The sequence below is a fragment of the Phyllobates terribilis genome, unplaced genomic scaffold (genome assembly GCF_046119375.1).
Source record: "Phyllobates terribilis strain yellow unplaced genomic scaffold, ASM4611937v1 Scaffold_11__3_contigs__length_659146591, whole genome shotgun sequence".
Classification (NCBI taxonomy): domain Eukaryota; kingdom Metazoa; phylum Chordata; class Amphibia; order Anura; family Dendrobatidae; genus Phyllobates; species Phyllobates terribilis.
Window position 1 is genome coordinate 256,372,969 of NW_027362771.1, and position 25,416 is coordinate 256,398,384.

The 25,416-nt window shown below is 46.1% G+C and overlaps 1 protein-coding gene across 1 annotated transcript in view; it reads right to left on the minus strand.

Moving 5' to 3' along the window:
* Positions 1–1,125: 1,125 nt before the first annotated feature.
* The window catches only part of BCAP29 (B cell receptor associated protein 29), a 126,446-nt gene continuing 102,155 nt past the window's right edge, over positions 1,126–25,416 (minus strand). The window contains exons 7-8 of the mRNA XM_073652216.1: positions 19,069–19,169; positions 1,126–3,309 (exon numbers count right to left, since the gene is read on the minus strand). Coding sequence (XP_073508317.1) covers positions 3,271–3,309; positions 19,069–19,169 — 140 coding nt within the window. The 3' untranslated portion in view covers positions 1,126–3,270. The remainder of the gene's footprint in view (positions 3,310–19,068; positions 19,170–25,416) is intronic.

The following is a 25,416-nucleotide window of genomic DNA, read 5'->3' on the forward strand; positions in this document are numbered from 1 at the left end:
GGTATGCAATACAAACACTGTCACGATTTCACAGTATTCCCAGCATGAGGGTGCGGTCACGTGCCAACTGGAGTCTCAGCTGCTTCTTTCAATAGGACATTAAAGTGGTGGTCCCTACAATGTATAATTCGCCCATCGATTTAAACCTTTTAAAATAGGTATTTTTGTAAGTACCTTATGTTGCCATATGCGCCTGTGAGCGGCACTATCACTGCTCACTCAGGCCGCATCATGTGACCCTTGCTGCAGCCGCCACTGACATCCGCTGATGTCACGTCAACTTCCGGACTTCCTTGATTCACCCAGGCATGAGCCAGTCGCACGCACCCCCCTGACTGACTGGGCTGTGGATGGTGTTTCACCGCACGTCACAGCCCAGGATCCAGGGGGCCAATGAAAACAGAGGAGAAAGAGAATGCGGGGGTGCGTGCGACCAGGTCACGCCTGGGTGAATCAATGGAGTCCAGAAGTTGACGTGATATCAGCGGATGTCAGCGATGGCTGCAGCCGGGGTCACATGATGCGGATTGAGCGAGCAGCGATGGCGCCGCTCACAGGCACATATGGCAGTAGAAGGTATTTACAAAAATACCTAATTAAAAGGTTTAAATTGATGGGCGCATTATACAATGTTGTGTACCACCTCTTTAAGAGAAGTGGCTGACTCTAGTCAGCTCATGAAAGTATGCAAATCGTATACTTGCAGCGACATCGCCATCCACTCGCGCTACGAATACTGGGAAATCGTGATAATGTGCACATTGCATAATGTCATGATTCCATAATCTGCAGTCACAGTGTGACTGAAGAAAATTGTCTAGTGCCCAGAAAACCCCTTTGAGTCCTGTGAGCATTTTTGGAGAAGATATTTTGGCTATTATCTTTCAAATCAATTTTCCCTTTCAAAGATTCGACGTTTCCATAAATTTTACAATTTGTGTGGTTTATGTGATAAGTGCATTTTTACATACCATACGATAGTTGAAAGTACTAATTACAGTAGGGATTATGGCAAGCCAGAGGTAGCCCAAGTATTCTATATTACCACATTCTTCAGCATAACAGAAATAAAATTTGCATCAGTCTATTAAAAATGTAAATGGAAAAACACAAGTAAGCTAAGGGTAGGATAAACTCTGCCTCCTGTTTATTTCAATTGAGTGGTACAACTGCAAAACGTGTTCAGGGAAACAAAGGATCAGCATTTTCTGAATATCACATGCTAAATTATTACACCACTGATGAACTCCACAGGATTGATCCATTCAGCTTTAAATCTCTAACCCCCAAAACACACTGTCAGAAAAATACAGGCACCTCCATAAATTAGACGGAATAGAGAGCAGTTACAAAGAGTGATTCCTTCTCTAAAGGAATAGCTCAGCCCGTATATTACAGAAAATCTATTTCATAAAAATTTGGTTACAGGTTTTCCTACAGATTCAAGAGTCAAACTGTGAGCTTCCTGTTTCCTTCCTGACTATTCTCCTAAACAGGAAAATAGCACGCCTCTTCAGGATTCTGGAGTGTCTGACGAGTGGTGTGGACCTCCGTGCGCTACGGCAGAAATCTAACTCCAGTCAGATACTGGAGTAAGATTTTTGGCATAGGGAACGCCACAGCTCATCAAGATTAGACTAGCAGTTGTGTCCCGCCCCAGCTCCACCTATTTTGCTGGAGCTGGGGTAAATTGGCCTGAAAATGGCAAAAATTCAAAATTTTGTTGCAACTCCGAGTTGCACTGAAATTTTGCAACTGTTCAAAATATTTAAGCCAGAATTCTAGACTGAAATCTTTGTCTGTCAACACAATTATGCAGTTGTTTTATTCTGGACTTATAAGTATGCATTTTAATCAGGACCTACCATTCACAGCATTAAATCATGTGTTTATACAATGTAATTTCCAAAAAAATTGGCATAAGAGAACACAAAGTTCAATTCAACATGCAATATATATTCTCAAAAACCTAAAATGATATTTCATTATATGTCTTACATACTAACTTTAGTTCAAAGTACCGTAAATGAACAATATACTTGGATTCAAAACTGTTGATGACAGAAGCTTAATGTGTACATTTTTTTCAGACATACATTGCATGGCAGTAGCATAAACCAAGGCACACTTAGATGTTATCTGGATTAGCAAATTCTGTATTTATTCCTTTAAAAAAAATGATGGAGAATGGATGCCATGAATGAGGGGCTTTAAAACCATAGTTAAGCAAGCTGTAGTAGCTCAAAATACTGGAAGAGTCCACTAGAAAAATACAAGAGTTCTTCAATTTTAGATTGAGTATTCAAGCCGGGTTCACATCACATTCAGGAGAAACATCTGTGGCTTCATCTGAAGCGCTGATAAATGGGATTCAGAAGAAACCTTTGATGGAGCCTTTCACTACAAGGGAGATGGAGCACAAAGTGACTCTGCTTCAATATAATAATTAGAAGAAAATGGAGATTGATGTTTCAGAGTAGACAGCGCTGCTGTATAAAGGAAACAGTACCAGAGTGGAATAGCAATTTCGTAGTTTTTATTTTTATGCGTTACGTGCTCGCACCGAGCTCTTTTTCAAAAACAAACTCTTTGGAAAAAAAGAGCTCGGTGCGAGCATGAAACGCGTAAAAATAAAAACTAAGAAATTACGATTCCACTCTGGAACTGCATCCTTTCTGCAGCTATGAAGTCTACTCTGAAACGTCAATCTCCGTTTTCTACTAGTCAATATGCAAAGAGGGTTCACCTTCATTTGCCGACGGTGCAGCAGCTGTAATATTCATGGGTTATTATTGGAGTTGTGACAATCATAACCCTTTCAGGTGAGCAACTTCATAACTCCCTTCTCATCTGTACCCTATGTGCGCTTGTCTTCCCCCTTTTTCTTCTCAATATAATAATTGTCTGTGTTGGAAGTTCTGTCCAAATCCAGTTTTTCAAGGCTTCATACATCAGCCTCAACAGAGCCACAAACGTGTCAGAAACACAACATGAACATGGCCTTAGAAATGTTACTTATAATGATGTAGTCACATTAAATATACTGTGGCGTGCAAAGAAAAATATTTTTTTGAAGTGACATATCTGAAATATTACTAAGATCACAATTTGACAGTTTGCACAGGACACAATCTGCTTCAACCAGAGGAAAAAAAACAAATGTGCCGATTTTCCAGAAAACACTTTCATTGTAGCAAAGTCAAGATAAAATTCATAAACGCAGAACATTTCTTCACATCTGTATGGTCTCTCGCACAGGCCATCCTAGACTCACTGCTCTTTCTTAATCTCTGGCTCCTGTATGGTATTCTGAGAAAAAATGAAATAAAAATGGATTTAGTAACACGACTGTGACGAATATTCAAGATAATCCCCTGTCAATCATTGTGCAGTTTTTGGCAGGTTTTATAGAGCTCTTCTATGCCCAGTGTAATGCGATACTTTTTGCAGCAAGCAGAAGGGAGGGGGCTGAGGGACAGTGAGTGACAATTACCTCACAGTAGCTGTGAGTGGCACAGGACGACCCTCCCCCATGTGCTCTTTTGTGTAAGATACTATAACTCAACATCGAGTTATGGGAATACGATACATCTCGGTGAGAAACCAACTAGATTTTTGGAAACCTAAGAGAACGGGGAATATCATCCTAGCTTTCAACACAGTCTAGCGCATACGGAAAGGGGGATACCCGGCACAGACTTGTGGGGGGCCCCCCTACTGCCCCGGTGCTTGGTATCCATGCGTAGCAGGGGCCCAGCTGGGTGCGAAGACACCAGAACCGGCTCTCTAGGACCATCCATTAAGGAGGTAGAGCCCATTTTAGTTTTTGGTAGTTTTAGCTGAGAGACCAGGGGAGGAGATTTGGGAGCAGCCAGGAGGCAGGAGTGGGACTGATCCAGAGGGGTTAAGAACTCCAGCAGCCCTGGCTCCATTGTCTTTTTACCTTGGGAGGTTGTGACGTCACGTCATGGGGAGAAAAGTCCGGCAACAACAAAGAGAGGGCCCGCAAGCCTCCCATGTGGCAGCCAGGTCATCCATCTGATCAGTAACTGACTCGTAATACCTGCTTTATATATTTTGTACCCTGGCTATTGTATTTGTAACTCTGACCATTATGTATGTATAACCCTTATGTATATAGTGTAATGTCTGGTGTGCCCCTAATGGCGATTAAATATATAATTTAACCTTGAGCTGTTCTTTTATCTCAATCCATGAACCCTCACATCCATTGTTTGGCCCACAAACACGCTACCGGGCGGGTTTCTAGCCCGATATAAGTCCGTTACATCTAATAGAAACCGGTGGCAGCTCTCCCAGGCCGACTAGGCTCGGCTTCACTGGAGCTAGTGAAGGAGCCTCTTAGCCTGTCAGGGGTGTGAGCGAGTGTCGTGCCACGTCAGTGACTGAGTGGGCCACCTCTTCTCACTCATTACAAGGACTGACTGTGTACATAAAAAAAAAAAAATAATAATCAGGATTCATATGGGCGCCACCACAAAAATGATAAAAAAATAAAATAATTTAGAGCATAAAACAATGCGATTACCCACAGCAATGCAAGTGGAGAAGCAGCTGTAGGCTACTCCTTTTATGTCTAGTGCCAGTGTTTTGCCTGCCATTGCACAACTCTACTGAGTGAGTGCATAATGGTGGTCATTCTATTTTTTATTATGTTTTGACACTATGGAGCGTTTCACTTCTTTATGTAGTCTCACTATAATTTTTATATGCTCACTCATTATAGCTGGTATTTCATTCAGCCATTTTAGTAAAAAAAAGAAACCCAATGTCTACCCACTTTCTCTTTTTTAAAATATGGTTAATAATGGCATAAGTGCTATTCACATAGTATATGAATAGCTCTTACTGCATATAATGCATAAATCATTAATGGCTTCCATTGTGTCAGACATTGGTATACAATTTGTAAATCGTGTTCAAACTTCTGTGAGACAAGTATGTGTTATTGCCATTATGAGCATATGTGCATAATAAGCCTAGTCTGGGTGAAAAATGCTTTAATGGCCAGAGGCAATCTGGACATAACAGTTTGCTTCAGTCATGTGCCTAAAAATCTAAATAAACACCTATAAAAAAAAAAGTTCTTCACACAATAAGACATGAAACCAAGCGTTCTGAGAATGTTGTGATAAAATACCTACATAGAAATGTGCAAATCAATAAAAAATATATATTTTATTGGATAATAATTAAAAGCATAAAAATAGACATAAAAAGTCAGACATATAAAATACTAAAGGTAGGTAAGTGATAACAAAACACCCTTGTGTAAATACTACAAATCAATACAGTTATATTGTGTGCAGTCACAGTATTGAGGACAGATACTCAAAGAGTACAGGCTAAATAGCTAGGGCTGTATAAGTTAAGGCCCTATAAGGTACATACAGGTAAACAGGGAGATTGTGAAAGGTTTGTTGTTTTTTCTGTTGGGAAAATGATAGACAAAGATTTTATTGAAAAGAAAATATCATACACAAATACAGTGGAATACTTCAGTCATTAACTAATAGAATTGAAAAAGTATAGGCCCGACTCAAGACCGGAACTTTTAATAAATTAGAGGACAACAAAGCATATATGGTGAAAATATATACACACAATTTATTATAAGGTATCACGACAACAAGTAAAAATGAGACAGAAGAGAGGAACATACCGTATTTTTCAGACTATAAGACGCACTTTTTTCCTCCAAAATTTTGGAAGAAAGTGGGGGGTGCGTCTTATAGTCCGAATACTATATACATGGCTGTGCGTGGTGGTGGGTGTGGGTGAGCGGCAGCAGGGATCAGCGGGGCACAGGAGGCAGCAGCAGACAGCTGCAGCCTTCGCTGTGCCCGCTACTAAAGAAAATGAATATTCCCTGCTCCCCACGCCCATAGGGGTGGAGAGCAGTGAATATTCATTTTTCTTAATAGCGGGCACACTGTGCTGCCGCTCTGCAGTCTGTGTGCCCGCTATTAAAGCTCATGAATATTCCCTACAACCCACTCCCATGGGTTGTAGTGAATATCCATGATCTTTAAAAGCAGGCACACAGACCGCAGAGCGGCAGCAGGAGCCGCGCTGCGGTACAGTGCGCTGGCTAATGAAGAGACTGAATGGTCACTGCTCCCCACGCACATAGTCCCAAGGGGTGCCATGCATACCAGGATGGGGGATAAAGTGGTGCCATGCATACCAGGATGGGGGATAAAAGGGTGCCATGCATTCCAGGATGGGGGCTCAAGGGGTGCCATGCATACCAGGATGGGGGCTCAGAGGGTGTCATGCATACCAGAATGGGGAATCAAGGGGTGTCATGAATACCAAGATGGAGTATAAAGGGGTGCCATGCATACCAGGATGGGGTATAAAGGGGTGCCATGCATACCAGGATGGGGGATCAAGGGGTACCATGCATACCAGGATGTGGATGAGGGCCAGGTATACCAGGATGGGATGGGGGCCACTTATACCAGGAAGAAGGGGCCATACATACGAGGATGGAGGATATTAACAGAATTGGGGGACATTACTAGTGTCTGCAACAGACCCCCTCCCCCATTACAGGGCATCATGACCACATTTTTTGCTTAATTTTTTTTCCTATTTTCCTCCTTTAAAACCTAGGTGCGTCTTATGGTCCCGGTGCGTCTTATAGTCCGAAAAATACGGTAACCAAGAAAATATCTACCGTATATTCCGGCGTATAAGACGACCTGGTGTATAAGACGACCCCCCTACTTTCCTGTTAAAATATAGAGTTTAGGATATATTCACCGTATAAGACTACCCCTTTTCCAACGCATACCAAACACCGGTAAAAATTAAAAAAAAAAACAGATTTGAATTTAACATGGTCCTTTTTTAATTTAAATTCTTATGACATGCAGGTATATAGCAGGAAAACTGTCACTCATAAACATAAGGCATACAACAACATTACTATCATCCATTTTACTGTAAATGTTACCATACTGTACTTTAAGTTTTTTTTAAGCTGTCAACCAAACAAGAACTGATAATGATAGGAGAAAGATATGGTAAAGCAACAAACAAACTACCAACATCTATCATAACCGTCAGCTACAGTATTTTACAGGTTTTTCTTTCTTTAAAAGCCTTCAAAATCCTCCTGTTCGTCATCTGATATCATAAGTACATCAATGAGATCTTGTGACACATCTGTAAAGCAGTCATCATATGGATCGAATTCGGTATAAGATGGTGTGGTGTCAGATTCAGCTTCATCTTCATCTTGCCACAAGTACGGTAGTTTATATATTACCTGTCCCCGCCGACGCCACCTAAAATAAAGTAAAAAATAAAAAAATACACCTATACTCACCTAGACACCTAATCCCCGAAGCCATCGATCTCCTGTAATAAAATATAAAATAATAAACCACAACCTTATCCTTACCCCTCCGTAGTAGTCCACGAGTGTCCCACGATGATCTCCAGTTTAGAGCAGCCACATAAAATGTGACCGCTCTAAACCGCTGCCGCCGCTCAATGACGCTGCTCCGATTAGCTGCTTTACGGTTAGACTGCTGTACCGTGAGAAAGACGGATTTTGGTAAGAACTTACCTGTAAAATCCTTTTCAGCGAAGGAAGGAAGGGAGACACAGATTCTCTACTTCGTGGGTAGGCGGAGCCCCATAGGATAGTCACCTCAGATTGGAAAATGACGACCGGCCCCTCCAGTATATAGGCTCCTCCTACTCCCATGTTCATCAGTCCGTACACAAGCTAAGGAAGAGCAGACCAACCAGCAGAACAACATATCCCCTTCTGAAATTTCAGAAATGAGAGAAAACAGGTTATGTAATAGAAACACACAGTCTTAGGCATACCCCATTGGACCTGACAACTGTGTAGAGCTGGCGAAACTGGAAGGAGAGCCGTAGAGCGCTAAACCCAGTCCAGAAGATCGACATCAGGAAGGAGACGCGCTGCATCTAGAAACACAACAACACACTTCTGCCCTGGGAGGGTGCTGTGTCTCCCTTCCTTCCTTCGCTGAAAAGGATTTTACAGGTAAGTTCTTACCAAAATCCGTCTTTCAGCAGCAGAAGGGAAGGAAGGGAGACACAGATTCTCTACTTCGTTGGACGTCCTAAAGCAGTACCTACTTAAGGGTGGGAAATAGAGGCAGAAGCTTCCATACCCCAAAACTTAGGCAAGAGCACAAACCGCGCTAAATAATGGAAAACTAAATAAAGGGATAACTTAAATTACCGCCGCCTGCAGGACCCTGCGTCCCAGGGCCGCATCGGCTGAAGCACTTACGTCCACCTTATAAAACTTAATAAAGGTGTGAACGGAGCGCCAGGTGGCCGCCCGGCAGAGCTGCGCTCCCGAGGCCCCCTGACGAAAAGCCCACGATGAGCCAATGGCTCTTGTGGAATGAGCTTTAACTTTAACCGGACAAGGCTCGCCCTTGAGCCGGTACGCTTCCAGGATAGCTGAACGGATCCACCGAGCTATCGTGTCTTTGGAAGCACGTTGACCACGCCGACGACCTGCCGGAATTACAAAAAGAGTTCGACTTCCGAAAACCTTGAGTGATTGTAAGATAGAACTTCAATGCCCGCACTAAGTCCAACGAGTGCAAGGCCCGCTCCCTTGGATTCTTAGGTCCTGGACAAAGAGAAGGCAACACAATGTCCTGATTAATGTGGAATTGTGACACTACCTTAGGCAAAAAATCTTCACGAGTACGAAGCACCACGCGATCCGGAAAAAATTCCAGAAAAGGAGGTAAGCAAGAAAGTGCTGCCAATTCCGATACCCTTCTCAAAGAGGTGACTGCCACCAAGAAGGCCACCTTCCAAGAAAGTAGTAAAAGTTTAGCAGAATCCATAGGCTCAAAAGGCCTATGCTGAAGGGCTTCCAGGACTAGATTAAGCCGCCATGGAGCCACAACTGCCCTCCGTGGCGGAAACTGACGTGCGACTCCGCGAAAAAAAGAACGAACATCCCTGCGAGAGGCAATAGCCTTCCTAAAAAGTGCGGAAAGAGCAGAAGCCTGTCCCCGCACCGTACTTACTGCCAAACCCCTGGCCAGACTAGATTGCAGAAAGGCCAAGAAGTTGGGGATGGAAAAAACCCTCGGGTTTCTTGAGGATCCAGAACACCATGAATAGAAAGTCTCCCAAGTTCTGTGATAAATCCTGGACGTAGCTGGACTCCGGGCCGCCCGCAAGGTAGCAATGACCTCGGGCGAAAAACCGCGACGGGTCAAGATCTCGGTCTCAAGAGCCACGCCGTCAAACGAAGGGACCTCAGGTCCGGATGACGAATGGGCCCCTGAGTGAGCAAGTTCGGGCGAAGGGGCAGCGGAAACGGAGGTGCCGCCTGAAGAGACACCAGCATCGAATACCATGTCCTCCGCGGCCAGTCTGGTGCTATCAGAATTATTGATACCCCTTCGAGTTTGATCCGTCGGATCACCAGAGGCAGTAAGGATATCGGCGGAAACGCATAGATCAGCTTGAACTGACCCCACGGGGCCACTAAAGCATCCACCGCCACCGCCTCCGGGTCCCTGTACCTGGACATGAACGTCGGAACCCTGGCGTTCAGCCTGGATGCCATCAAGTCCACCTGAGGAGTCCCCCAACGGGAACACAGCAGAGAAAACACTTCTGGATGGAGACTCCATTCCCCAGGGTCCACTTGCTCGCGACTGAGGAAGTCCGCCGAGATATTCAACACCCCTGGAATGTGAATTGCAGAAATTGCTGGAACTTTGGACTCGGCCCAGACCAGGATCCGAGAGACCTCCGACATGAGACTGGAACTCCTCGTCCCGCCTTGGTGGTTGATGTACGCGACAGCCGTAGCGTTGTCCGACTGGATCCGGACCGGTAGACCGCTTAATAAGACCGTCCAATGTTGGAGGCAGAGAAATATTGCTCTCAACTCCAAAATGTTGATCGGGAGAGACGACTCCTTTGGCGACCAGACCCCCTGAATCCAGAGGTCGTTCCAAACTCCCCCCCAGCCTGTCCGGCTGGCATCGGTTGTCACCACCGACCATCTCGGGGGAAGGAAGGATTTCCCCACGGATAGAGTCTCCGGACGTAACCACCATCCAAGAGACTCTCGCACCCTGCGGGAGATAATGACCGAGCGATCCAGAGAAGTTAGCGATCGATCCCAATGGGTCAGAATAAGGTTTTGGAGATCCCGGGAATGAAATTGTACAAACGGTACTGCTTCCATAGTTGCCACCATTTGACCCAGAAGGCGCATGCATTCCCGAAGGGACATTGACAGCGCCGACCTCATAGCCTGGACCAGAAGACGAAGGTTCGTCTGTTTGACAGGAGGCAGGGACACAACTGCCCGAACTGTATCGAACTGCATCCCCAGGAAAAGAATGGACTGTGCTGGCTCCAATGACGATTTCTTCCAATTGATCAGCCACCCGAAGTCCATCAGGTACTGAAGGGAGAGATCGCGAGTCGTTATTGCCTCCTCTGCTGTGGGTGACACTATGAACAGGTCGTCCAGGTAGGGGAGGATCGTAACCCCCTGTGTTCGAAGAAGCGCCATGAGAGGAGCCAGAATTTTTGTAAAAACCCTGGGAGCTGAGGCCAACCCGAAGGGTAGGGCCACAAACTGGTAATGGGCTTGACCTATAGCGAAACGCAAGAAACGCTGGTGAGCCCTGCCGATAGGGATATGCAAATAGGCGTCGCGGATGTCTATCGACACCAAGAAATCGTACTGCGACAGGGTCGCTATCACCGATCGGAGAGACTCCATGCGGAACTTCCGTGTCTGGACGTAAATATTCAAATCCCTGAGATCCAGCACCGGACGAAACTTGTCCTCCTTTTTGGGGACCACAAAAAGGTTGGAATAAAAACCCTTTCCCTGGTCTTCCGGAGGAACCTGAACCACCACACCCTGCTGTAGGAGAGAGTCGACCTCCTGAAACAGTGCGGCAGCCAGTCTTGGCACGGACGGAATGCCCGTCAGACGAAACCTGTCTGGAGGTAGAGAATGAAATTCTATGAAATAGCCTGCCGACATAACCCGTGTCACCCAGGCATCTGCTATGTGGGATGCCCAGATCGACCCGAATTGTAGCAGACAACCTCCCACCCGAGAGCCCTCGGGGGGATCCCTGGCGTCAGTCTGCCTTAGCGAACTTTTTATCAACCTCCCGTCTGTCCTGACGGGACCGTTGCTTCCAGGGAGTACGAGATTTCTGGGCGGATCTGCCGGAGGATGAGGGACGACCCAATCTCCAAGAAGGCTGACTGAATCATCCCGTGGCCCGAAAGGACCGAAGACCTCTGCCGGGCCCTGTCCTGCTGGCTGTGGATGCCACTGCCTTTTTCCCAGGCAGAGTAACATCCTTAGCTTTAGCAATTAGTTCCGAAAGATCTGAACCAAAGAGCTGACTGCCCTTATATGCCAGACTAAGCAATCCCTGTTTAGATACCGCATCTCTGGTCCACTGTTTAAGCCACAGAGCTCTTCTAATCGTGACTGCTGAAGCCTGAGCCCTGGATAGAATTGAAGCAGTGTCCAGTACTGCATCTCTGCCATAACACATAGCTTCTTCCATTCGCTGAAAAAGCTTTTCCATTTCTGAACGCGAAGTCCCATCCTGCCACGCCGCATGCAGCTGATCCAACCACCGCAGAGAGGCCTCACCGGCCCACATGGCCCCCAAGGCCGCTTGGAAACCATGACCTGCGGCTTCATAGATGGATTTCGCCGCTGACTCCGATCTTCTGTCCAAAGGATCCTGAAGATTGGCTCTCCCTTTAACAGGACGCAGGGAAGACCTGGTCAGCTGAGACAGAGATATATCCACCTCAGGAGAGGGAACCCAATTAATAACCATCTCCTTGGCACAGGGATATAGGGCATCAAAAAAACGCGTTCCTCGGAAGCGTTTATCCAGACACTGACGCTCCTTCTCCACCGCTTCGTTAAGTTCCTCATGCGCAGGTAATGTAGAACGAACACGGCGCGTCTTCCGATACAGACGGGCCGACCTAGACGGTCTTGTCGGCTCTTCAGACAGCTCTAATACTTCCCGCATGTCCTTAATAAGCCCATCTACACGACCCGAAAGAGAAACAGAGCGATCCTGTTGATCCTCCTCTTCGGACTCAGAAATTTCATCAACCGAATCTGTTGGTGAATCCGAAGCCTCTGATGCGCTCTGCGAGGGAGACAACGCCACCATAGTCTTGTGGCGCTTTTTACCTCGTGGCATTGGGTGTGATCTAGCTGACACCCACTGTCCCAGGAGACTAGAGAGACTATCAATGGAGCGAGTGAGCGCCTCCACTTTAACATCACTGAGCGTTCAACTTGATGTAGTAGAAGGCCTGAGTGTATCAGAGGCGTGCGACTGAACCTGAAACGGATCAGGAGACCGATCCGCACTCCCAGGCCCCTGATCCGACATGCCACCCACACCAGATGCCAGGATGTACAACAAGGATGGCAAAAAAAGTGTAAAAGCTGCACAGCCTGTTTTCAAAACTCACTCTTTTTTTTTTTTTTTTTTTTATATATGCGTCAGGCTCTGAGGGGTTAAAGCTCACCCTTAGAAAAGAGCTACCCCAGAAAGCCGAGCAAAAATCAATAGGGGGAAACTCCCTTAAACACCATGTGTTTCCCCTAAAGTTCCACTTTTTCAGAAGGGGTTAACATCACAGCAACTATAATACTATGCTGCCTAAAAGGTCAGTGAAGTAAATAGCTTTAGAAGAGAAAGCGGCAGTGCTCACGAGGACTCCTAATAGGTAGCCGAAGTGACAGCACTGACAAAGAACCCCTGCCAGAGGCAGAGGGGACTCACCGGTACTGCGGCGACCGCTCCTCCTGAGTGTGTCGCTTCACTTTTTTTTTTTTTTTTTTTTTATATATATATATGCGTCAGGCTCTGAAGGGTTAAAGCTCACTCTTAGAAAAGAGCTACCCCAGAAATGCCAAGCAAAAAATCAAAGGGAGAAATTCCCTTAAACACCATGTGTTTCCCCGAAAGCTCCACTTGTTCAGAAGGGGTTAACATCACAGCAACTATAATACTACGCTGCCTAAAAAGGTCAGTGGAGTAAATAGCTTTAGGAGGGAAAGCGGCAGTGCTCACGAGGACTCCTAATAGGTAGCCGAAGTGACAGCACTGACAACGAACCTCTGCCAGATGCAGAGGGGACTCACCGGTACTGCGGCGACTGCTCCTCCTGAGTGTGTGGACGGACGGACGGGGAGCAGAGAGCAGGAGATGCCGCTGCATGCGCAAATAAAAAATAAAAATTACTGGCCTCCATCTCTGCTCCCCAGTCAAGGCAGTGTCTGAAATAGACAAGAAACACACAGGCAGTACACTTGCCGTAGCCGTCAAAGATACTCTTTAGACCAAAGAGCACTTACCCGGCTGAACGCCACAGGGATCCTCAGGGATGTGTGGCGCCATGGCCCTTTGCTCCCCCCTATGGCGGAGCACGCAGGGACCCTCTCAGATGTGTGGTGTGCGCCTCCGCCAGGGAGCGCCCTGTATCCCCCGGGGCCGGCAGGCATAAGTGGGAACCTCCTCAAGGGGTACACAGAGCTGCCAAGGGAGGGTCAGTGGTCTCAGCAGCGCCGAGACCCCTAGAGACCTCTAGACCACGGGGGGTCCAGGACTCGCTGGATATAAAATAACAAACTCTTCTGAGGAGCTGCCGAAGCAGCGACTATCCTCTGAGACCTCAGATAAAAAGACTGATGAACATGGGAGTAGGAGGAGCCTATATACTGGAGGGGCCGGTCGTCATTTTCCAATCTGAGGTGACTATCCTATGGGGCTCCGCCTACCCACGAAGTAGAGAATCTGTGTCTCCCTTCCTTCCCTTCTGCTGCTGAAATTCCCACGATACAGCAGTGGCGTAAACGAGGTCCCCGGAGCTGCGCTGACTGAATGCACTCCGGTGACCTCAGTCAGGGCTCACGATGCCGGGAATGGACGTGTTCCCGGCAGTCTGAGCTTACAGCAGCCATGACAGCTGTCACATCCATCTCCAGATGTGACAGCTGTGCATGGGAGATCAGCGCAGGAACCTGGACAGGTAACTATTTTTTTTTTGTAAACTAAGAATTACGGTAAATAAAATTGTGTGTTTTATTTCAAATAAATTATTTTTTTCTGGGTGTAGTGTGTGTTTTTTATTTTTAACTCTTTGTAGGTTAGTAATGGGGGTGTCTTATAGACGCCCATCATTACTAACCTGGGCTTCATGGCAGCTGGTGCTGACATGAACCCCACCACTATTACCCCCTGCCACCACACCAGGGCAGCGTGGAAGAACGAGGCTAAGCGCCAGATTTGGCGCACAAATAGGATGTGCCAAATCTGGGGCGGCTGAGGGCTACTGTTTCTAGCCTGGGAGGGGGCCAATATTCATGGCACCCTTCCTGGGCTATTAATATCAGCCCCCAGCTGTCTGCTTAGCCTTTGCTAGCTATTAAAATAGGGGGGACCCCACGTCATTTTTTTGGGGGGTCCCCCATTCTAATAGCTAGTAAAGGCTAGGTATTCAGCTGGGGGCTGATATTAGTAGCCTGGGAAGCTCCGTGGGTATTACCCCCTTCCCAGACTTCAAACATCTGCCCCAGCCGTCTGCTTAACCTCCGCTAGAGACTATAATGATGGGGGATCCCACGCCAATTTTCTTTTTAAAAAATCCTTTATTTTAACACTAAATGACAATTGAGGGGTTAATAAAGATGCAGTCCCTAAATTATTATTTATTTTGTAATTAATTTTTCCCAAAAATGTTGACGTGGGCTTCGCCATATTTTTGTGTCCAGCCAGGTACAGCAGGCAGGAACGGGCTGCCCCCAACCACCAGCTGCCTATTTGTACCTGGCCGGACACAACAATATAGGGAAGCCCTTTTTTTTTTTTTTTTTAATTATTTCATGAAATAATTTAAAAAAAAAATACGTGGGGCTTCGCCCTCTTTTTGTGTCCAGCCAGGTACAACTAGGCAGCTGGGGGCTGGAATCTGCAGCGCAGGGAGGCCCAAGCTTTCTGGGCCCCCCCCGCTGCAAATTGCAGTCCGCAGCCACCCCAGAAAATGGCGCGTTCATAGAAGCGCCATCTTCTGGCGCTGTACCCAACTCATCCAGGGCCCTGGTGCGGTGGCTCACTGGGTAATAAAGGGGTTAGGGCCAGCTTGGCATTATCAGCTGGCCCTAAGCCCGAAATTCATGGGGTCACGCCAATATTAGACATGACCGCCATGAATTTCTAGTAAAGTAATTAAAAAAAACACAACACCCAGAATAAAGTCCTTTAATTGAAATAAACACACAATTTTTTAATGTTCTAAATTAAACCATACTTACAGTCACGCCCATTCCAGCTGAAGCCAACGACCTCCTGCAATAAAAGTAAAATAATAAAGCAACCTCATCCTTACCTCTCCATGGTTCCCAGGACCGGTCCAGCTCTGCTACATTCACATGACAGGCTGCACCGCAGCAGAACGCTGCCGTTCAGCTTGCCATGCCGCAGACACTGAGAAGCGCAGGCATGCTTGTGCTCCTCAGTGTCTGGCTGTGACGGCATCCAGATGAGCCGACAATGAACTCAGCTCACCTCATGCACGTCACTGACAGCGTGGGAAAATTCTCCTGCTCCCCGCATGCGCAGTAGAAGTTTCCCACGCTGTCAGTGACGGACGTCCAGGAGGTGAGCTGAGTTCATTGTCGGCTCATCTGGATGCCGTCACAGCCAGACACTGAGGAGCGCAAGCACGCCTGCGCTTCTCAGTGTCTGCGGCATGGCAAGCTGGACGGCAGTGTTCTGCTGCGGTCCAGCCTGTCATCTCGATGTAGCAGAGCTGAAGCTGTCGTGGGAACCATGGAGAGGTAAGGATGAGGTTGCTTTATTATTTTACTTTTATTGCAGGAGATCGTTGGCTTCAGCTGGAATGGGCGTGATGGTACCGTAAGTATGGTTTAATTTAGAACATTAAAAAATTGTGTGTTTATTTCAATTAAAGGACTTTATTCTGGGTGTTTGTGTTTTTTTTTAACTTTGACTATAGGGTTAGTAATGGGAGTGTCTTATAGACGCCTCTCCATTACTAACCTGGGCTTGATGTCAGCTGGCATTATAAGCTGACATCAACTCCAACCCTATTACCCCACTGCCACCGCTACAGGGCAGTGGGAAGAGCGAGGCTAAGTGCCAGAATTGGCGCATCCTATAGATGCGCCATTTCTGGGGCGGCTGACGGCTGGTGTTTCTAGCCTGGGAGGGGGCCAATATTCATGGCACCCTTCCTGGGCTACTAATATCAGCCTCCAGCTGTCTGCCTAGCCTTTGCTAGCTATTAAAATAGGGGGGACCCCACGTCATTTTTTTGGGATCCCCCATTTTAATAGCTAGTAAAGGCTAGGTATTCAGCTGGGGGCTGATATTAGTAGCCTGGGAAGCTCCGTGGGTATTACCCCCTTCCCAGGCTTCAAACATCTGCCCCAGCCGTCTGCTTAACCTCCGCTAGAGACTAAAATTACGGGGAACCCCACGCCAATTTTTTTTTAATAAATCCTTTATTTTAACACTAGATGACAAGTACAGTAAGCAACACTATCACTGCACTTATTATATTTGTGACTGACATGTTTCTATCTATCTAATCTATGTGTGATGCTCTATTCTTTCTATTCTAAATTGTCGGGTGCCGGCTTATGCCGCTGCTGAATTGCCGGCTTTTCATATATTGTCACAGAAGCGATGCGAACTTCGCAGCTCCGGACACAGCGCAGCGCTTCTGTGACAAGTGAAAGCTGTCGGCACAGAAGCCCTGCGCTGTGTCCGGAGCTGGGAAGACACTGCGATGTGTCAGAAAAGTTCGCTAGGTTCTGTCTGTCTCCGCTGCTGGGAATACGCAGCGATGTGTCAGTTTTAGCACAGAAGCGCTGACAGTCTGGACCTACCTCCGCCATATTTTAACTCCCTCCACCTTATATTAACTCCCACATGGCAGGGATACGGCCACGGCAGCTTATTAACACCCCCAGAGTATCCCCGCATGTCAATTTCTGAAAGTTCAAAAGCATTACCGGCGTATAAGACGACCCCAGACTAGACAGAAGATTTTTCAGTCTTCAAAAGTCGTCTTATACGCCGGAATATACGGTATATCAAGGTAATGGCCTATATCCAGTATTATAAAGAATACAATACATAAATACTGACTCAAAGTAGTTAATATACCGACAATCAAAACTGCAATACCCCAGATGGCCTAGGTAAACTGCACTATGCCCTGTGGCCAAAAGTATCTTATTTCAGAGAAATACTGAATAGCAATAAAATACTCATATTTTATACAATTGAGCCTTTATTGCTATGCTCTCTGGGCTTCGTTTACATTGTTCAGGCAACAGCCACTGAGCTAATAATTTATGTATAGTTGGAGTATTTCTCTGAAATAAGATACTTTTGGGCATAGTGCAATTTACCTAGGCCTTCTGTATTGCAATTTTGATTGTCGGGATATTAACTGCTTTGGGTCCGTATTTATGTATGATATTTTCTTTTCAATAAAATGTGTGTATATGCTGTGTTGTCCTCCAATTTATTAATTGTTCATAATACAACTGGTTCTTTGGGTACCCCACTGTCCAATATTGTACAGTGCCACCACACCCATTAAGTTTAGTTTCAAGTTATGGCTATATGTAGTCTCCTAAGACTGGAATTTTGTAGGCCAGTCTTGATGACAAGTGCACTGAAGACACTAAATTCATGAATTTGGCCCATTTTACAGCTGCTGTATGCCACCGCAAGTGATTTACTATGGAGTGCATTTCTGTAATAATTTGTACCGTTATAGTGGTGTAAATTATAATTAATTTGGCAGGAGCTAATTAGAAATTTGGCAAAAAGCTGATTAATTGCCCACTCCATACTGCGCAGTATACATTTTCTACTGTGTCCCATGGGAATGTGTAGATTATCCAATTACAAAAAAAGGTATACCAACTCTGCGGAAGCTATTAGGACACTTTATAATTTGCTTGGTACATAAAAGCCTATGGATACAGTCAGTATGTGCAGACATGTGAACAGACCCCATTTTTGCCATATAGTGTGGAGCTCTGATACTATAATTAATTCCTGCCACATTCTGTATACAGAGTATTGTCTTGTTACACTGAGTGCTACCATGGATATATACAGACTCTTGCCAGGTCACAATATAGTTTACAGTGCCATTGAAGCAGTATGTATATACATACACTGACAACGGTATGTATTCTGTATACAAACTGCTCTAGGCCTGCACTTTTCTGTTTGTCTAGTGACCACCCTGTTGGATTCTATTACTTACAGAAGCCACAAATCTATTTTTGTACATTAGAACTACTATTATTTTGTGTGAAGCTAAATGGGCTTTATTATTTCTAGTCTTTAGAGAAGCACTCACATCAAAGTTTTTAACCTCTTAATATATTGCAATCGTCATATTATATAGCACTGTGTACTTACAATTGCTCATCTTGCCTTTCTACCCAGATAATTCTTCTGTTTTCCATTAGGTCTGATATCGCGTGATTAAAAACTGACTAGCTGAATCCCTCCAAGCTCTATGTAGAAACAGGAGGTCAATTTTCTCTGCACAAGTCATGAGTCACTGCAAAAGTCTATGGCAGGGGGAGGAGCGGAGCAGCTGGGTCAGGAGTTGGAGGGGGAAACTTCCCGTTTCTACATAGAGCAGAGAAGAGAGTAATCAACTGGGCAGAAATGCAAAATGAGCAATTGTAAGTACACAGTGCCATATAATATGATGATTGCAATATATTAAGAGGATAAAAACTGATGGGAGGAGGAGTGCTTCTTTAAGTCTATTCTGCAGCTCTGAGCAAGGAAATGAGAAAATCTGTGAAGTAGTGAAATAAGCTTCCCATTACATATTAATATAATTGGGCAATGCAAAAATATGATTTTCTGCTAGTTTGTGCTTTTGGAATAACTAGTATTGTCATCCTACAGCTAGGAGAACAAATTGTATGATACAAACCTGTAGTATCTCATGTTCTCTGATAAGGCGATCATATTCTCTTGTTAGCCCTTCACTCTGCTTCTTGAGGGCAAGGACTTCTGCTTGGGATTTAGAGAGTGCTGAAAAGGAAATATTGGCAGTATGAGAAGTATATCTCAGCATGGTATACAGCTAACACCAAATACATATATATAACATGTGTCATGTAACATTTACATGATATTTTCGATTCTGTCAAATTCTTCTCATCAACAGACTACAATCTGGCTCTGTGTTATTATAGTTGTCCCCACTGTTTAGGTGCAACTGACCGAATTTTACATGGCATTCTGATGGGAACACTACATCAGTCTCCCCTGGCCTGAAATGGCTTTTTACAACTAAGGGCTGCTTAAGATGTGCGTGCACAGACCGCAATGCACTGACTGGCCGTGGCTCTCCTGACCCGAGTGTCACAGGGCTGATTCGCACCAATGTCTGAAGCAGCCATAAGATGGAGGTATTAAAAAACTGGTTTGGCGTTTCCAGAGAAGCCATAACTGATCTGCTGCAAAAAGCCTTAGTTACTTACCGGTAAAGGGATTTTTCGGAGCCCATGGCAGCACCATGTGAGAGAGGATCCGCCCATCAAGGACAGGAAACCTACAGGTTAAAAAGGGCGGCCCTCTCTTCCCGCCTCAGTTTAGTTAACAGAGCATGAGAGTACCGCCAAGGTTAGTTATAACAAACATAATCACATTAAGTACATTACTTTTCATCAATTTCCCGCAAGGGTGCACAAAAAGAAATCAAATCTACAGGAGTGCACAACACCAGTGAAGGGAGGGAATATAAAGGTGCTGTCATGGGCTCCGAAAAATCCCGTTACCGGTAAGTAACTAAGGCTTTATTCGGTCGCCCATGACAGCACCACGTGAGAGAATTACAGAGACGAAGGAAATTAGGGAGGGACCACAGCTTGAAGCACCCTTCTCCCGAAAGTGAGCCACCCAGATCCAATCTATAGTGCCTATAGAAAGTAGAGGGAGAAGACCAAGTGGCAGCCTTACAAATTTCCTCAATGGAAAAGCCCTGTCTTCTCCGCCCAGGAGGTTGATACCGCTCTGGTAGAATGCGCCCTCAATCCCTCCGGTATCTCTTTATCCACTGAGGAGTATGCGAGGGAAATGGCCTCCTTGATCCATCTAGCGATTGTAGCCTTTGAGGCCTTACAACCCTTCCTAGCCCCCTGATAGCAAATAAATAGGGACTTATCCTTTCTAAAGCCACGTGATACTTCTAAGTACCTTAGTACGCACCTCCTAACGTCTAAAGTGTGAAGTCTCTCCTCTTTTTGATTTTTGGGCGGAAAGCAAAAAGTTGGGAGAACTATTTCCTGGGTTCTATGGAATCGAGTGGCCACTTTAGGAAGAAAGGCTGGATCAGGTTTTAATATAATCCTATCGTCCAGAATTTGCGTAAATGGAGGGCATATTGAAGGGGCCTGTAGGTCACCGACTCTCCTGGCTGAAGTTAGGGCTACTAACAGGACCGTCTTTAGGAAAATAATTTTGGGGGAGACTAAATCTAGTGACTCAAAAGGAGGACTGGTCAAGGCATCTAAGACAAAATTCAAATCCCAGGGAGACATCTTTACTTTGGTAATGGGTCTACACCTAAAGGAAGCTTTTAAAAAACGGGCTATCCAATAGTTATCTGCAATATTGGAAGAAAATAAAGCTCCCAACGCCGACACCTGTACTTTCAAGGTACTGGTAGTGAGACCTAATTCTAAGCCTCGCTGCAGAAATTCCAGAATTTTCCCAATAGGGGGCCCCTCCTCCACCTTAACTTCTGCAAAGGACAGAAACTTCCTCCAGGTCCTGGCATAAATACGGGTGGTAACAGGTTTTCTGCTAGCCAGGAGAGTATTCACTACATTTGCGGGGAATCCTTTGTTGGTCAATAACACCCTCTCAAATTCCACGCCGTCAAATGTAGACTCGGGGTTGGAGGATGGGAAAGTGGCCCTTGAGTGAGGAGGTCCGGAATCTCCGGAAGAACCCAGGGATCTGATATGGACATCTTCCAGAGACAAGGGAACCACGGTCTTTTGGGCCAAAAGGGACATATGAGTATCACTCTGGCCCGGTCTGCCCTGATCTTTCTTATCACCGCTGGGAGCAGGATCATGGGAGGGAAGGCATATGCCAGAGGAAATCTCCAGGGAACCATGAAGGCGTCCACTGCCAGGGGTCCTTCTCTGGGGTCTAAGGAACAAAAATTTTCCACTTTCCGATTTGCTCTTGTTGCGAATAAGTCCACAGTCGGAAGGCCCCACATTTCTACGATTCTGGAGAATATTTGTGTATTTAGGGACCACTCTCCCTCTTTCACGGAAGTACGGCTGAGGAAATCCGCTGTGATGTTTTCCTTGCCTTTTAGATGAGTAGCCGAAAGAGAGAGACAGTGCTCTTCGGCTTTCAGCAGAAGTGCGTTCGCTACCCTCATCAAGTTTCTTGAGCAGGTTCCCCCTTGGTGGTTTATGTAAGCTACCGTGACTTGATTGTCCGAGAGTACACGGACATGCTGGTCCTGAAAATATATAAGGAACTCGTTGAACGCATGCTGCACCGCCAGAAGCTCCTTAACATTTGATGACAACTGTTGCTCACTGCTTGACCAGGTTCCCTGCACTAATTTCCCTTCAAAGTGAGCTCCCCAACCTGTAGCACTTGCATCAGTGGACAAGACTGCAGTTGGACTACATTCCCAGGGAACCCCTTTAGCAAGATTGTCTTGTCGTAACCACCAACGAAGGGACCATATGGCACGAGGACCTAGCGTAAACTTACGGTCTAGATGCCCCTCTAAAGCTGCGTTATTGTACAACACATCCCACTGAAAGGCTCTTGAATGCAATTGTGACCAACGAACCGCAGGAAAAGTGGAGGTGAAGGTTCCCAATAGTGACATGGCCTTACGGAGTGACATAGAAGGTTTACGTATACATTGTTCTACCAACTCCCGGATTCTATCAATTTTCTCTTCTGGAAGACAACATAGCTGTTTCCTGGAATCTAATATGACCCCCAGATATTGTTGTACCTTGAGTGGAGATAGTCTAGACTTTTCTAAATTTAGAAACCACCCCAAACTCTTTAAGACCGACATGGTCTCCTGCAGGTGGGTCTCGCACTGAACCAACGAATTCCCCACTATCAGGAGATCATCCAGGTAAGGGATAATTAGAATGTCCCTTTCTCTTATATGGGCCATAACTTCCGCCATTACTTCAGTAAAAACCCGTGGGGCTATAGCTAAACCGAAGGGGAGTGCAGTGTATTGAAAGTGTTTAACCACCCCGTCTATTTCAATGGCCAGCCTCAAGTATTTCTGGTAATCACTATGAATTGGGATATGGTAATACGCATCTTTGAGATCGAGAACTACCATATAGCAGTGGGGAAAAAGTAACTTTATTACGGATTTTAAAGACTCCATTTTAAAGGTGTGTATTTTAAGGAAATTATTCAGGGATTTCAGATTTATAATTGTCCTGAAACTTCCATCCGGTTTCAGAATCAAGAAGAGCGGGGAGTAGAAACCAAGACCCTTTTCAGCTTCCGGAACCTCAATCAGGACGTGCTTTCTTATTAGGGTTTGTACTTCCGAAACGAGGGCAGCCTGGCGTTCTGGGGAAGAACTGGAGGGAACAACCATGAACCTTTTGTGAGGTAATGCTTTAAATTGAAATTTAAGACCATACTTCATCAGGCTCAAAATCCAATTACTATGAGAAATCTGTTCCCAAGCTGGGACAAAAAATGACAATCTCCCTCCCACCTGGGCTGATTGTGTATCCCCTGGCTTCTGCTCAATTTTTGGAGACGGACCAAAGAGTAGACCTCTACCTTTTCGACCTCTCATCAGACTTGTCTTGCTCACTGAAATATCTCTTCCGGAAAAATTTCCTCTTCCGGAACGATCTCTTAAAGGAGGGTAGAGGTTACTGATGGAAACCCCTTCTTAGGGTCCCCCGCTTTCGTCAATAAGTCGTCCATGGTCTGACCAAAGAGGTATTCCCCTTCACACGGGATTGTACACAGTCTGGACTTAGTCTGTAAATCCCCTGGCCAGCTTTTAATCCACAAGGCTCGCCGAGCCACATTTGACAGTGCTGCTGACTTTGCTGCCAACCTCACTGAGTCCACAGATGCATCAGCAAGAAAAGCTGCCGCCCCCTGAACCAGTGGAAGGGAAGAAATAATGTCTTTCCTAGAAGTCCCATCCTTCAACTGACTGTCTAGCTGTTCAAGCCACACCATCAGGGCTCTGGACGTACAGGTAGCAGCTACTGTTGGTCTCAGTGCTCCCGCAGCTGTCTCCCATGCCCCTTTCAGGAAAGTATCAGCCCGTCTGTCTAGGGGATCTGTCAATGCACCCATATCATCGAACGGGAGGGAAGTTCTTTTCGCTTCTTTGGTAACAGCAACATCCAGCTTGGGTGCTTTTAACCAGGAGGAACACATAGCATCCTCAAACGGATATTTCCTTTTAAAGGATGGAGGAACACTACCCTTCTTGTCAGGCTTTCTCCACTCCTTATCAATGAGGTCTTTCACCTTTGAATTTACTGGAAAGACCCTTCTCTTCTTTAGCCCCAGACCACCAAACATAACATCCTCAGCTGACTTCTCTACCCTCGAGTCCACTATCCCCATTGTAGATCGGACGGCTTTTACTAGGGCATCGACCTCCTTCAGGGGGAAGCACTGTCTATCTGGCTCACTATCAGAGGAAGAGAAGGCGGAGGAGGAAGCGACTGATAGCTCAGAGTCTGAACCCAGCTGGGTTTCTTGAGGAATATGCCCAGACTCTGAACCTTGCAATGCTTTGCCTATTTCTTCCCTTATTAAAGTTCTTAGGCCTAGGGAAAAATCTGGGGTCTCCTCCGATATCATTTTGCTGATACAAAGCTGACATAACCTTTTGCTATATGAATCAGGGAGTGGACAGCTGCATAAGGCACACACTCTGTGCTTGGACTTCGAGGAACATTTCTTGCTCTAAAAGAAAGTCATAGATCGAAAGAAGGAGGAAACATTAGTAGAACTTTCACGAAGATTCCACTCACCCACAGAACCTTCGGTACCGTAGAAGCAGAAGAATCCAGCATGCATGGCGAGGAATCACGCCGCACCGGACCGTCCTTCCTGCTCTTAATGGTAGCTCTTCTAGCTGAACGACCAGACCCTAGCTGGGAATGACGCTGCGCCACTAGTTGTGAGGGCTCCCTAGAGGGCTGCTCCTGCAGCAGATGTTGTTGCCTAGGTGACAGCTCCTGTGAATCTTCCATAGCTTACAATGTAAGAATGGGCTGGGAAGCACCTCTGTATGTTACCAGACCCTTTATATACTGGCCATACCGGTACCATGTGTGGGTGTGTGTTTCCTTTTTTTTTTTTTCTTTTTTTACCCAGGAGGGCGTTACCTGCTCCTTGGTCTTCCTCCCCAGATCCAGGTGGGATCCAGGTGGGCTCCTCGCCGCCAGGTCCTCAATCTCCCGGCGTTCAGCTGCACGCGCCAAAAATTCAAACGAGCCCTGCCCCTTCCGGTGACGTCACAGGGCTTCCTGCCCGGCGCACCGGAAGTCACGTCAGAAGGTCGCACCCGCCCCGGCGTTCATGACCTGGATCTCCTGCAAGCTGTAGCGGGGGGGGGGGAAAGCCCGCTAGCGGCCCCACACCTGGCGGACATCTACCTCCCGTGAGGCGATGTCGCGCCCGCCGCAACGCTCACGGAGGCGCCCCCATGAGCCCTGCCGTGGCGTCTCCAGAGGACTGGGACGGACCAGCTCCAACCACCTGCTGTGGCCCTCTCTGGGACAGGAGTCCATCTTCTGCAGGTAAGCCTGCAAGGTCCCCCATCATGGACAGGAAACCTAAACTGAGGCGGGAAGAGAGGGCCGCCCTTTTTAACCTGTAGGTTTCCTGTCCTTGATGGGCGGATCCTCTCTCTCACGTGGTGCTGTCATGGGCGACCGAATAAATTTGGATTTTGCTGCGGATTTACTACATATTTCACAGTTTAAATTATTTATATATACACATATATATCTAGATCTATCAAGTTGCAGAATATTACATCCTGTATACGTTTTTGTACTGTACTTTATTGCAGACTTTTTGTGTGCAATCTGCACTGACAATCCTCACTATATCTGCTACGTTTGGACATAGCCTAACCTTTATTTTACAGTCTCTGTTTTCCTCTAAAATCCTCTTCCTCCAAAATGTCCTCCAAAAATGATTAAAGACTAAAAAAAAGTCTCGTGGTTCAGGACATGAAACACGAGACAAAATGTAACTTTCTGCAGTGATTTAC